Source organism: Pseudonaja textilis, chromosome 6, assembly GCF_049901715.1.
Source record: "Pseudonaja textilis isolate UNSWEBS1 chromosome 6, rPseTex1.2, whole genome shotgun sequence".
NCBI lineage: Eukaryota > Metazoa > Chordata > Lepidosauria > Squamata > Elapidae > Pseudonaja > Pseudonaja textilis.
The window spans coordinates 19,954,481-19,968,694 of NC_141995.1; the positions used below are offsets into that span (position 1 = coordinate 19,954,481).

The 14,214-nt window shown below is 36.5% G+C and overlaps 1 protein-coding gene across 4 annotated transcripts in view; it reads left to right on the forward strand.

The window, feature by feature from the left end:
* Positions 1–12,186, forward strand: part of EGF (epidermal growth factor) — a 49,633-nt gene extending 37,447 nt beyond the window's left edge. For all 4 annotated transcript variants that reach the window (XM_026697848.2, XM_087935970.1, XM_087935969.1 and 1 more), the window contains 2 exons: positions 2,275–2,439; positions 10,941–12,186. In XM_026697848.2, coding sequence (XP_026553633.2) covers positions 2,275–2,439; positions 10,941–11,079 — 304 coding nt within the window. In that variant the 3' untranslated portion in view covers positions 11,080–12,186. The remainder of the gene's footprint in view (positions 1–2,274; positions 2,440–10,940) is intronic.
* Positions 12,187–14,214: the final 2,028 nt, after the last annotated feature.

Here is a 14,214-nt window from a genome sequence, read left to right on the forward strand (position 1 = left end):
TACAATGTCTTACCAGTTAATGAATATTTCAGCTTTAACCACAACAACACAAGAGCACACAACAAATATAAACTAAATGTAAACCACTCCAAACTTGATTGTAGGAAGTACGATTTCAGCAACAGAATGGTCTTTGTCTGGAACTCACTACCTGATTCTGTTGTCACCTGCTCAAACCCCGACTCCTTTACCCTCAAACTAATCTCTATTGACCTCAACCCATTCCTAAGAGGTCTGTAAGGGGCATGCATACCGTCTCTGTCCTATTGTCCCCAATTATTAGTTCCTATTTCTTGTATTTAAATTTATGTTTATTCTTGTTTCTGTTGTATTGTAAGCTTTTGACAAATAAATAAAATAAAAAATCAAGATGTCGGCCACAATGCTGCAATCTAAGCTCTGTCTGATTTTTATGTATGTTAATTAAATAAACATAAAATCAAGGCGGAACTTCAGTTACACCATTGTGGCTGCTATCTTAGCTTTTTTTTTGACACTGTCTCCTTCAGATACTTCTGACTGAGCAGGAAGATATATATGAGAGGGATTTTATTCTGCAGAATGCTCCTGCAATCTTCTTGCGGATATTCTCATTCCACTTGAGAATATCCAAAGATGGGCCTTTGTAAAACAGGTTCAGCATACTATTCCAATTAAGATATTCCATATCTTGTTCTTAGGTGCCACATTCTATGACAACCTGAGTTTGACTTCAGCAGTATTTTATATTTATTGTTCTTGTGTACAGTTTTACATTAGGTGGCAGTGTTTCATCATTCACTAGCACACAGATTTCATTCCATCACCAGATTGGAAGAAAACATATTTTGTTCCCATTTTCAAGGCATATCAGAAGGCTTTATAACTTACAATAAAAATAAACATGCTTGTTATATTAAGGTTGTAGCATAGCACATGGTTTCTCACTATTATGGTTCAAAATGCATTATTACTTATTTAACAGTCCTTTTTCTACATTGGCAGATCTCTGAGTGAGATGGGTCTGTAGAATTCAGTAAAAGTAAGAATTGTCTTTTTATTCATCATGGGATCTCTACAAAGTGCAATTCAGAATAAAGTTGGATTCAGTGAATGCCCAGCATAGGAGAAAGAAAAATATTACTTTCAATCATTTTCTATTTGTCTTTTAGTTCCCAAGAAAGCAAAGCTAACATTGTAAAATGTAGACCTGTTGGCTGGAGTCAAAATAAAGTAAACATTAAAGCTCTCATTCATTTAAATATTTTTACAACTGGTGTCCTCGCACTTCTCAGTTTGATGCTTTCCTTATGACATGGGCTGCATTCTCATCATTCCCATTTTTACTAACTGGAAGGTGGAGATTGTAAACCAAATATGTCTGGGGGTAGCAGATTAAGGAAAAAAGTACCGTAGTTAATACTTAATCTGAGTGTCTGCAAATATTTGTTGTTGTTATTGTTGTTGTTGTTAGTTGCAAAGTCATGTCTGACCCATCCTGACCCCATAGACAACGTTCCTCCAGGCCTTCCTGTCCTCTGCTATCTCCTGGAGTCCATTTAAGCTCATGCCAACTGCTTCAGTGACTCCATCCAGCCACCCCATTCTCTGTCGACCCCTTCTTCTATTGCCCTCAATCTTTCCCAGCATTAGGCTCTTCTCCAGTGAGTCCTTCTTCCTTCTCTTAGATGGCCAAAGTATTTTAGTTTCATCTTCAGGATCTGGCCTTCTAAAGAGCAGTCAGGGTTGATCTTCTCTAGGACTGACCTGTTTGATCTCCTTGCAGTCCAAAGGACTCGCAGGAGTCTTTTCCAGCACCATAGTTCAAAGGCCTCAATTCTTTGGTGATAGCATCCTCCATTGTTATTCTCCAAGCAGATGGCATTTAAAGTATTGTTGCTTAGGATTTCGATGATAGTAAATGGCCTTCAAAACTAGCAGCTATGGTAGCTTGATCTTTTGTGAATTTGTCCAAGGTGTTTTAAAACAAAACATGATGGCAGAAAAAAAAAATCACCGTTGAATTCTCCAAGAAGTTTTCTCAGCCCTGAATGCTTACTTTTAACATATGGCCCATTCTATTGTTGCAAGGCTATGTATTTCCATCAAGTTTTGTTTGGCCTTCCTAGCAAGGGCCATAGCCTTCTAAACAAGTTGGTTGTTCTTTCTGCATATTTTCACTGCTGCTTTTTCTCATGTGATGACTAGAAATTACAATTTCCCAGACAGACTGTACTTCCTTAAGTGAAATCAGCTACTCCTGATTGCCTTCTTTGTTGGTTTGCTCATCAACAGCTGTGCAAAAGGCTACCTGGGAGACCGCTGTCAGTTTAGTGACTTGGAGTGGTGGGAACAGCAACATGAGATGCACCTTAAGAAGCAAAACATCGCAACGGCTGCATTCTTGGCTGTGCTGTTCTTGGTCCTGCTCCTTGGAGTGGCTGCCTTCTACTTCTATAGGTAGAATTTATTTGCTGTTTATGATAATCCATTGCTATGTTGTTTGTAATCTTTATAAATTCTTTCATACACCATAAACCCAAGGTTTTGATTTGTTTGCTCATTAATTTAATATTCATGTACATTATTGGTCCTAGTATACATTTACAATGATAAGGATGATGAGGCTAATTTATGACTGCATACCCTACTTTGCTTGCCTTTTAAACATTTCTAGCAATATGCTTGAAGAATTTAAATGACCATCTTTTGAAGGTTGAATTTTAACCGTCATATAATGTTTGCAGACACGTGGCCCTAAAACCTTTTGGCTGAGACATATGTGAAGATAAATGATGAGAGCAGCATTACACTATTCAAAACAAACTCTGCATCTTTGGCATGAGTGTCATGATGTCATACGCATATACTGTATAAAAAGAGCAGAGCTTGTGTCACAATGTTACAATCCTGCTTTTGTTATTTTGATGAAAGTCCCATTGGACATCTGAGACTCCAGCCAATGATTTTTTAAAAGAATAAGAAGGAATTAGGTTCAAGAAATTGTGGAGAATTATGAAAAACCAGTATGCTTATAGTGGTTGTTGGGTTAGCTTGGACTGGGGAGATTGTGGTTTTCTCTTGAAACATAGAAATGATAGGGTAGAATTAGAGGAAAAAGTCCTAAACTGCTAAAAAACCCATACCAAAAACTTCTAAAACCTCCATATCAAAAATAGAAAAGAAAACTCAAGCATAAGATGATTTCTTTTGAATTCCCACAAAATTGATAGCACAATAGATTTTCTGCTGGCTGCACTCCATCTAAAATGCCCTCTTATTTTATTCCCTAATTATTGTAATTCTCTTAAAAGTATAACAACAAGTGTAATTTACCTTGTGTTGAAAGGCTGGAAAATGCCTTTCTTTTGAGGATTCGGTTTTCCTGCTGGGAGGGCTCCAGTGCAAGGACACAGACAGAGACAACTGCTTGGAAGCGGGCTCCTTTAATTTTCAGGAAGGCAAGAGATAGCAAGAAGTCTGCGTTCCTGGGGCTAGCCATCTTTGTGTAATAAACCCCTGATTTTTATACCTTTTCTCCTTTTGTGCTTGTGTTTGTATTTCTTAATGTTTTAAATCCTGTCAGGGGCTTGTCTTCATTTCCGCCAGAGGGTAAACTCTGCGGGGTGGTTTGATTGGATTATCAGTTTCATCCTAATGTTTTCTTATATTTGTTTGGTGGCAATCTCCTGTCTGCTATGGAATTTATTTCGTGTCTTTTGTCTATTTGTTTTGCTGATTTGGCATGACCTTTTGTTTGTAAGGGATTTCTTTTTCTTGTTTCCCTAGCTTTCTTAATTACTCGGCTTTTGTCTAGGGGGCTTTTTTCAATACCTTTTATTAAATCTCTTTTCCTATGCAAGTTTGTTTTATGGCTGGCCTGATGTTCCCTTTGGGATTTTCCTGCTTGGGTATCACCACTGTCCTCATGAAGTTCCCTTTCCACACTTGGCAATTAAATAACACACAATTAGTGTGTGTTATCTACATTGGGAACAACACAACTTCTAAAGAAGCAAATTACATCCCCAACATTTCTAATTTAGGTCAGAAAGTTGGTGAATGTGTCATGCTTTTAAGAAACAAATGTAGAAAAAGGATGAGCTAGAATGAAACTGATATCAGAACTTCACTTGGCTACGTTCATGTGTTAATGGTGTATGTAAATCTTCTCTGCCCATATGCAATTCTCAAAATATGAGATAAGCTTTTCTTCCTAGAAACAGGTAGAATTCAATCATGTCCTTAACATATGAAATAATTATATCTGTTATCAACATTATTTGTATCCCACTATTCAGGCTAACAATTCTCCTGGCGATTTACAAGCAATATTGTAAATAAAATAATAAATTCTGGGATCCTTCCTGAAATAGATGGTAATAATTCTCTGTTTGAATGTGAGCAGGGGGAAAATGGCTGCCATAGCCTTAACTCTTCTTCGAGCTTCCTTCCAATTGTTCAGCTGGTAATAATGGTGGGAGATGGGGTGAGGGATTATCCAGCTGAGCAGATTTTAGTGGTTGTTGTTTCTGGGTTTCCTCCGGCTCTTAATCAATAAGATGAGGGAAATACAAGGGAAAAATACTTCAGTTGAGAAAAGAATCATTTTTTTTTAAAGAAGGGCAGAGTTTATTGCGAAGAAGGCAATGGCATCTTTTTTCTTAAGTAAATTTATACAAATTAAGAATACATTGAAGGTAGAGAATCACTGTGCACTTGTTCTCACCTGCTGGAAAAAAAAATAAGCTATGAGGTCTGCAGATCTAATTTTTCAGAAGAAATAGCATCAAAAGCTTTGGCTCAGGGCTCTTAATTGTTAATTAACAAGGCCAAATTTTAATCCCCTGCTTTACGTGCCCTGCTTATTCAGCTGTACAATCCTTCTCTACCTCTGTATTTAGTCTCTCTGCCTTCTTGGACTTGCACAGCTCATCTTTGATTGCTGGGAAAATTTAATTTCAGTCAAACCTACCAAATTCTTTGCTGAACTGAATAAAATACTTGGAGGTTATGGTGGGCAAAAAATTTTTTTTTTCTTGAGAACTTGTGAATTCACCCCTACCCCCCAATTGTTGTGTGTTAGATTGCTTCATGTGCTTTGTGGTTGGTGGCAGGCAAACAACAATGGGCTGGCTTTTAATATAAAGTTGGCTCTATATTAGATACCACTGTATTTATGTGATAGAATAAACATGCTGGGGTAAACCAAGCTTTGATTGTGGCTTATTGGTACCATTTGTAGGTCTTGCTACAGGGGGTAAAGGTATGAGTAAAGCTGGTAACTTTGTCTACACTTCTCTCTATTATTAAAAAGCATTATGTAAAAATCTCATTTGATCAAATCCAAAGTTAGTGCTGAAAGTGAATCTGCTTGGTAAAATATGAAAGATTATGTCTTACAATTCATTTTTTTAGTGTTTGTCCCACATGTTGCAAGATTTACTTATCTTTGCACTGGGCTCATTTAGTTCTTACAGTGAAACTATCAGTACATGGTGTGACAAAGGATTTATTTATCCACTGGCTTGTTACAGAGTGTAACACTGATTATAGTTGAGAGGGTTTGAGTGCCCAAAATAATCCAGCTGGATTCTGCTCTCACGGATTACTAGATTCTGGATCTCCCTGCTCGTTGTCCAGTACTTTAATCACTACAGAATGTTCACTGCCACAAAAACATGTTTGGTTTGATTATCTATGATGAAAGTTTAAGAAAATTAGTGAAAAATACCAATTAAAACAATTAATTGAAGTGGATAATTATTTGACAATGTCAAAATCAGATCTTGGAAAAACGGATAGGGGGAAAAAAAGGAAAAGTGAAAGAAATATGAATGATAATCGAAGGATTACAGAAAAAACATGAAAAGCTTTATGAAAATATATTGGAGAGTTTAATCTTGCAACTTTGGAATGGAAAGAGGATGTAGAAGCTGCATACAGCATAGTGAAATAAAATTTTTTAGAGAGTGCCACGGTAATCTATGGAGTTGCTTTAAAATTGAATCAAAAGAAGATGCCAATAAAAATGCATTATCATATGTAACTACAATTAGGATAAAAGTAAGACTTTGTATCATGTATAGAAAGAGAAGGAGAGGCAGAGTTGATTTATATAGAAAGCTGAATAATATATAGAGATGTGTATATAGAGAAAAAGACAGTTGTAATCAAACACAGCAAGTAACAATCAAGATTAAAAGAGGCAGAGACAGAATAGAGCAATTTTGAAGGAAATAAAAGTTGTTCTGGAAATGGGTGAAGGATAAAGAAGGAATCTCTAAAAGAGAAAATGTAATCAATAATAAAATGAATATTTGAAAGGAATTCTGTTGTATGTTGATTTAGAGAAAGCACACAATAAGATGAATGATGTGAAGATTTCAGATAATGGGTTCAAAAAAGCCAAGAGTTTAGCAGGAAGGAGCTGTTGAAGTTAAGATCCTCAAAATGCAGTATATAAAATGTTGTGATAAAAGCAATGATGGGTTTGGAAGGACAGAAAGATATGGAATGAATGGTGTTCAGAGAAACTACCTTAAGCTGTATTTCCTTATCTCATTTCTTCAGTTTCTTCTTCCACTTTTTCCTGTGCCTGGTATATAATGTTGCTTAGCCTTGAAAGGAAACAGCCTAGTAAACATTATGAATAATATCACATTTTTTTAGGCAAATGTTTTTTTAAAACTGTTTTACCACATAAAATCTGGCATTCCAAGCTATAAGAATCTTTTAGTTTTTATATTTTTAATCAAGTTGTTTATATTGGTTCTTTGCATGAGAATCTGCATTCCCTGATTTTCTGAACTTATATACTTGTTGCATGTATATTAAGGACTACTAAACCAACCTTGACAGAGCTCTCTTCTGTCCCAAGTCACTTCACCTCACATGAAAGATGGCCTGAGAACCATCATGTCCAGAACATATGTATATGTTGTTTGTTTGAAAGCAGCATTTTATTTTTTATTTAATTTGATTTGTCAATCGCTTACAAGATAATAGGTAGAAGAATAAACATAGTTATGAATACATGAAATGGATACATATAAGAAAAATAAAAGAAACAGTAGGACAGGGATGGTAGGCACGTTGGTGCACTTATGCACGCCCCCTACAGACCTCTTAGGAAAGGGGTGAGGTAGGATTAGGTTAACAACTCTTAATGCCTTTTTGGCTATGTGGTTACAGTGGACTCTAGCACTTAGATCATTTGAGATGAGAATTCCAAGGTCCTTGACATAGTTTGGATCATCAACAAGGTCTTGACTATTCAGCTTGTATTTTATTTTCTGATTTTTTTTGCCAGTATATAAGACAGAGCATTTATTTGTTGAGATTTGAAGCTGCCATTTGTTTGACCATTCTGATACATAGTCGAGGTCTTTTTGAAGGGTAGCAGTATTGTCTGTGGTGTTGAATAGCTTTACATCATCAGCAAAGAGAACGCAGTTGCTCTTAATATGATCACATAGGCCATTTATGTAGCATATGAAGAGAGTTGGTCCTAGAACACTGCCTTGGGGGACACCACTGTTGACAGGTACAGAATTTGATAGGACACTCCCAATTTTGACCATTTGTTGTCTGTTTGACAGGAATGCTTCTATCCAGTTATGCAGTTGTCCAGAGATTCCATAAGATTTTAGTTTTAGGAGTAGTTTGTCGTGTGCCACTGAATCAAAGGCTTTACAGAAGTCTATATAGATTGCATCTATTGCTTTACCCTGATCGAGTTGTGTAGTCCATATGTTTTTGCAGTGTAAGAGTTGCAGATTATAGGATAGTTTTTTTTCTAAAACCAAATTATTTATTAGAGAGTAGGTTGTTTGTCTCTAAGTAGAGGATAATGGATTGGTTAATAATTGATTCCATGACTTTACAGGTGACGCAGCATAAAGAGATTGGTCTGTAATTTTCAACTAGGCTGAGCATTATTTTAATTCACCTTCAGTTGGTGTCAGAATGCTACATTAAATGTTAATTGCAGTTTGCTGAATCCTTAGTTCAGCTGAATGCTCCATATGGATCATGTGTTTGAAATATAGAGCCATCCAAAATGATGAAATTGTATTAATATTATCACCACCACCACCATTATAAAAATACATTTGAAATTTAGGAACTCTGATTCATTCCTCTATTCCACAGATGTCAAACTCACCGTGTCATACTGTCAAGTGACATTTTGCGACTTTTCCTCATTGGTGGATCTAGGATGGGCATGGCCTGTACGTGATGCATGCGGCCCACGGGCTCCCAGTTTGTCACCCCTGTTCTATTCCAATGTGTCCACTTCTATAAAAACATCCTATTATTATTTTTGTTTTGTCAGCCAAATGTTTAGACTGACTATTATTGTTCTATCACTCTGTTTTGTTGTTGTTTATTTCCCTAATTTCATTTCTCTCTTTTACCAAATGATTTTGAACAATGTAACTGTTTATCTTGAAAGCAAGTTTTCAATTACATGCTTGGCTGGGTTTATAGTATCACCATCAGTAGGCTAACTAGATCAAAATGGAATCACTGATCTAAATCCCCCTTTAACTGGAGTCCAGAAACCAATATTTGAATTGGGATTGCTATTTCATTTTTACTCATACTCTGCTGTATTTTAAGACGTATTGATTATGTTTTGGAAGCAGGTCAGTGAGAGGCCTTCATTTCATCCATAAAACATGAACTCATATTGCTATTTAAGAAGCTTGCAGATCTAAGAAAATACACTAGCAGAAATAAAAATAAGGGATGAGGGATGCAGGGATGAGGCTTATAAAATACAAACAATATCTTCATGTTGCTACTATAGTCATTTACCAAGAATTCCTACTAATGGAATCTACAAATAAACAAATAAAGAAAATTATGTTTTCTTCTTCAGGGTGCCAGTTAGAGAGCCATACTGCAGCTTGTATAAAGACATTCACTTTGTTGAAGTACCGTACGCCTATTCTATACCTTGGGGGAGGGGTGTTGTACTGGAGGGGTACTTCAGCAAAACCTGGGGTCTACTTATATATGGGTGGCATCTTTGATTCCATACTACCCAATTTTGCACAGTATACATGATATTTGGGAATATGGGATTCCAGCTTGGACAATGAGTTTACTATCAGAAAAATGTTAACTTTTGAATGGTGAGATTATTATTGAGTGTAATCAGTGGGTTATATGTAAAAAGTAACACAATTAATACCATCCACTGGTGGTATCCTAAATGCTTTACTTATTGTTTAAGCAATTTTATGACAATAATGTAAAATGGGCTGCTCACATACAATAATTCTCATATCCAATTAGTAATAGATTAGCAACAGCAAGAACAAAAAGAATTTTTCCAATTTAAATTAAGCTGAAATGATGAAAGCTTAATAGAGGGAAGAATGGACTTGAATGTGAAAGATTATGAGCTTGGTTTAGTTTTGGAATGTAAATAAACTTTGCTCAATAGCATTCCTGTCTTTAAAACTAACTGGAGATTGTTTGTACTTGAGGGTCTAATAAAAGTTAAAAATGTATCTGGTTTGAAGTCTGTTCATTTTTATTGTGGAAGTCAACATTGATTATCCTGAAAAGTTGAAGCTTTGGGAAAGTGACTTACTTAAAGTTAATCAAACGGCTCTCATTGCAGACAAAACTATCAAACATCAAAAGAAATTGAGACTCAATTGTGGGTGAAGCAATGTGCACATTTTTAGGCTAAGGGTTGCATCTTTGAGTGGTGTGTCACAGGCTTGCACATCCATTACATATATAAAGTAGGAATGAACATAGCAAAAGTAATTTTGAGTTTCCAATCTGAGTTTGAGTTTAAATACAGTTAATATGAATAATGCCATCCTTTTAACACTTGAAAAAAGAGATTAGGGTTTGTTTGTTTGTTTTTAGCATATGGTACATGTTAGCCAGGGATCACCAAGGTGGCCTGCTGCCTCTGTGAAAGGAATTTTTTCAGGTGCTGTTATCTTTACCAGTGAGACACCTGAATGCCAGTTGATATTTCTTGTCCTACACGGTTTATTCACTCACGGGAATCGAGCCGCTGACATCAGCAATGCACAGGTCCAGCGTCTTACCATGTGAGCCATCGCAGCCCCCTAGATTAGGGATAGATTGGAGAGATGGGAAAAATCTATGCGATGGCTAGGAGTCAATGTAAAAAATCTATGAGATGGCTAGATATCATGTACTCAATCAATCATTTAACATTTTTCAGCTTCTGACCTCTTAGTTAAAATTAAGTGCAACTATTGGGGACCACATACATGCAAAGCACGCCTGGATAAACATTTTCAAATAGATCAATTGAAATTTAAACAATCTCTGTTAGGTAAGAGCCACTGATAATTCGTCCCTTCTCTACTCATTGGGAAACAAACAAGTTTTAATTTTCACATCTTTATGTAAGCAAAATGGATGTTAAATATATCTGAGAATTGTAGGTGAGGGAAGGCTGAACTCAATCTCTCCATCTCTCTGCCTCCATGTCAGTCCTATTATCTATAGCTATGACCAGTAGTATAGCTGCCTCCTCCTCCTCCTTCAGCAGGTATGTTGTGGAGTCACTGATCAACAATTCCTATAATTGCCATCTAGCAGACCAGGCCATCTTATAATTTGAGGAATACCGCAATAATAGCTTCAGCCTCAACTGTTAAAGATTCGTGTTACTCTGCAGGGTAGGGATGTATTGGAATTCAGCTAACAAAACAAATGGATGGTTATGGTTATTTATTTATTCGTTTGTCAAACATGTACAAGACAACAAGTATAGGTATGAATATAAACATGAACAAAGGAAGTAAATACAGATAAAATGGGCACAGTAAGACAGAGATGGTAGGCACGCTGGTGCGCTTATGCACGCCCCCTTTTGATGCTTGAACTATGTTTTATAACCATAAAATGTATGTCCACAGACAATTTTATTCCTTGATTTCTTTTTTCTTTTACAGGAGACCACAGAGATTTTCCAAGAGGGAACCCTATGCAGAAGACAGAATAGCTGCTGACATTACTTGCAGCAGCACTCCTTCTAGCCCAAAAAACGAAGACATGAAGCTGCAAACTATTAAGCCTTCGGTAATTCTATAGTAACACAGAGTAATGCAAAACAAAGGAGAGATCAAAGGATATCAGGGATCCACTTGAGATTATCCATCAAATATTTCATATGTTAAATATATTCAATAACCACTGGGAAGGCTATTAAGTATTTTTCTATGGACCCAAAGTTCTTCTTAGCTCATTGTTAAGCAATACTTCAAAGTTCGCAGCTGCCTTAATGCATTGCAAGCAAATGACAGTGTTATTGTTAGCTGTGCATAAACAGTTGGAGGGAAATTAAAGAATACCAACATGATGACATGATTGATTCACGTTGCAGAGATGAAAATGCACTTTGTTTCTCAGAGGCCACAGGGCTGGTTGGCTCTTCTGTCCATGCTGAGGGGCCTCGTAATGCTTAATCCCATCTCCCACCGTTATTACCAGCTGGACAGTTGGAAGGAAAGGACAGAATCACTGTCCAAGATTTTGCAAGCTACTTACGACATTTGGCCTGGAGGAGAAATGCTTTTGGATGTATTTGGGCAACTGAACAGTGAAAGAAAAGAATGGGAAACTGGATCTCATTATTTCATTCATTGTACTTCACATGGACAACAATTTTATATTTCATTGAAAGTAATACATGGAACAATGCAGAACTAATCAGCTAACAGAGCTGTGTTTCCTATTTGCATTTTTTCCCGTTTACTACAAACTTAAGTGAAAACATCTAGCATGTAAACTTCTAAAACAAGAAAGGTGCATTAAAACCACAGCTATCCTTCTATTTCAGACTACTCTAAATAAAGGTGTCCTTAGGAGCAGTTGTTGCTACAATTAATCCCGGCATATAGTGTAATTTTCATTGAGTTTAATGTTTATTAGATAACTAAATATTGGACTGAGTTGATTATATCAAATCTTGTTTAATCTTCGGTAACATTGTTTTCATTGTTCTTTCTCATCTTGTGTAAGGATCAGTTTTGTGAAGTTATACACAACAATTAGTAGAATCCAAATTTATTTATTTGGTTTATTCCTTAGTCATTCTGTTTTGTTGAAGTAGCTAACAAAAATGTAAGTGAAGTAAATATTAAAACTGCAATCAAACAAATGCAAAATCATCTTAAAAATTAAAACCTGGTGAAAGAGTCTGTGGAGTTCTTGGTGCTTTTTGAGTTTGGGTGCTTCTTTGAAGATATTTTATTACCCAAGTAGGCAACATCATCACTGCAAATGAGGTTGGGATTTACTACTGTTTATACATAGTGGCTTGCTTGCCAGTAGTGGTAGAGGTATGATTTCCTGGTTGATGGTTCCTTGATTAAAATATTGTTTTATACATGATTGTTTGCCTTGATATTGATCCTTGCTTATCTGATTGTGCACTGCTGCAGGGGATGTGTTCTTTTTGTTTCCTTCCTTTTTTGGTGTCTCTTCTGTATGATGTGTAAGTGTGGTTTATCTCTATGTGCCTATTGGTGCATGTTTTGTCTGAATGCCAGGAATTCCTAGCATTTAGGATCTGCATTCATGTATTCATTTTATCTGGCCATCAACTCACATACAACTGCAAGTCACAATCATTAAAATGAAAATAAAAACATAGGTTAGGAAAAAAAACAAAATACATTGTACCAGTATAATAATAATTGAATTCAAAATATGGGTAATCCTCAACTTACAGCAGTTCATTTAGTGATGGTTCAAAGTTTCAACGGTACTGATAAAAGCGACTTATAACTGTTTTTCACACTTACGACCGTTGCAGCATTCCCATGGTCACTTGCTCAGAATTTGGCAACTGGCATGTATTTATGACAGTTGCAGTGTCCTGGGATCATGCGATTCCCTTTTGCGATCTTCTGACTAGCAAAGTCCATGGGGAAGCCAGATTCGCTTAATAACCATGTTACTAATTTAACAACTGCAGTGATTCATTTAACAGCTATAGCAAGAATGGTCATAAAATGGAGTAAAATTCGCTTAACAATGGTAACTTTGGGCTCAATTGTGGTAGTAAGTCAAAAACTACCTGTACAGGAGCTGGCCTCACCAATGCTCTATTCCAATCCATGGGGAAGAACCAGGTCTCCATGAAAAGCCAACATTAGTGGGATCGCTCTAATCTCAAGGGGCAAGTTTTTACTATAGAGAAAATATTATGACAGAGAAAATATCCTTCCTGCATCCCAAAAGATGACACTGTTTAATTGAGCGGAAACAGAATATGCCCACCCTTTCTGATCTGACTAAGAAGTTCTCACTTCCACATTAGTTCCTACTTTACTCACTTTTTTTGGTTAATGTTCAGTATTCAGTGTTCTACTATTTAAATGTTTTGAGACATGGGTTTCAAACTTGTGGCGTCACATTTCTGTCACGTGACGTATCGCAACGTTCTTTCCCCTCTGCGAAGCTGGGGTAGGTGTGGCCTGCATATGATGCATCCAGCCTGCAGGCGGCCAGTTTGACACCCCTGTTTTAAGACCAGATAAAAGACAAGAAGGGGATCAAGTGACATCATGCATGTCATAATGTTATCACACAAACAACTTTATTTATTTGCCTGCTTTCGAATTGCTAGGAGCTGGGAGCAAGACACAGGAGCTTACCCCATTGCACAGCACTCAGGTCTCCAACTCAGACTGTCAACTGTTTAACTGTCAATCTCACCATCTGCAACCCACTGAGCCATCACACCCACATCAGGTTCATTTCATGATACAATTATCATGGGTTTGATTTTGGATTATTTCTTTGGTGCAACACGAATATTGCCATTGCTTTTGTAAGTCTTTGGTTACTTTGATGTATGGTTTTTAATCCTTTTATTAGAGAAGGTTAGATAAGCCAGAGTGATGTGTAAGCCACAGTAAATATATAAGCACAGTAATCAAAATTGTGTAATATACATAAATTGTATGTTGACATGTTGTGTTGAATATCATAAATGTCCTAATGGCTTCCACTGGATATCTGTGAATGCTATATTTTGCTGCATTATTAAACCTTTTACTCATAATTATTTATTATGATTAGGGGACTGGAGGCTAAAACATATAAAGAATGGTTGCTGGAATTGGGTATGCCTTGTTTGATGAAAAGAAGGACTAGGGGTGACATGATAGTAGTGTTCTAATATCTCAGGGCTGCCCCAAAGAAGAGGGAGTCAAGCTA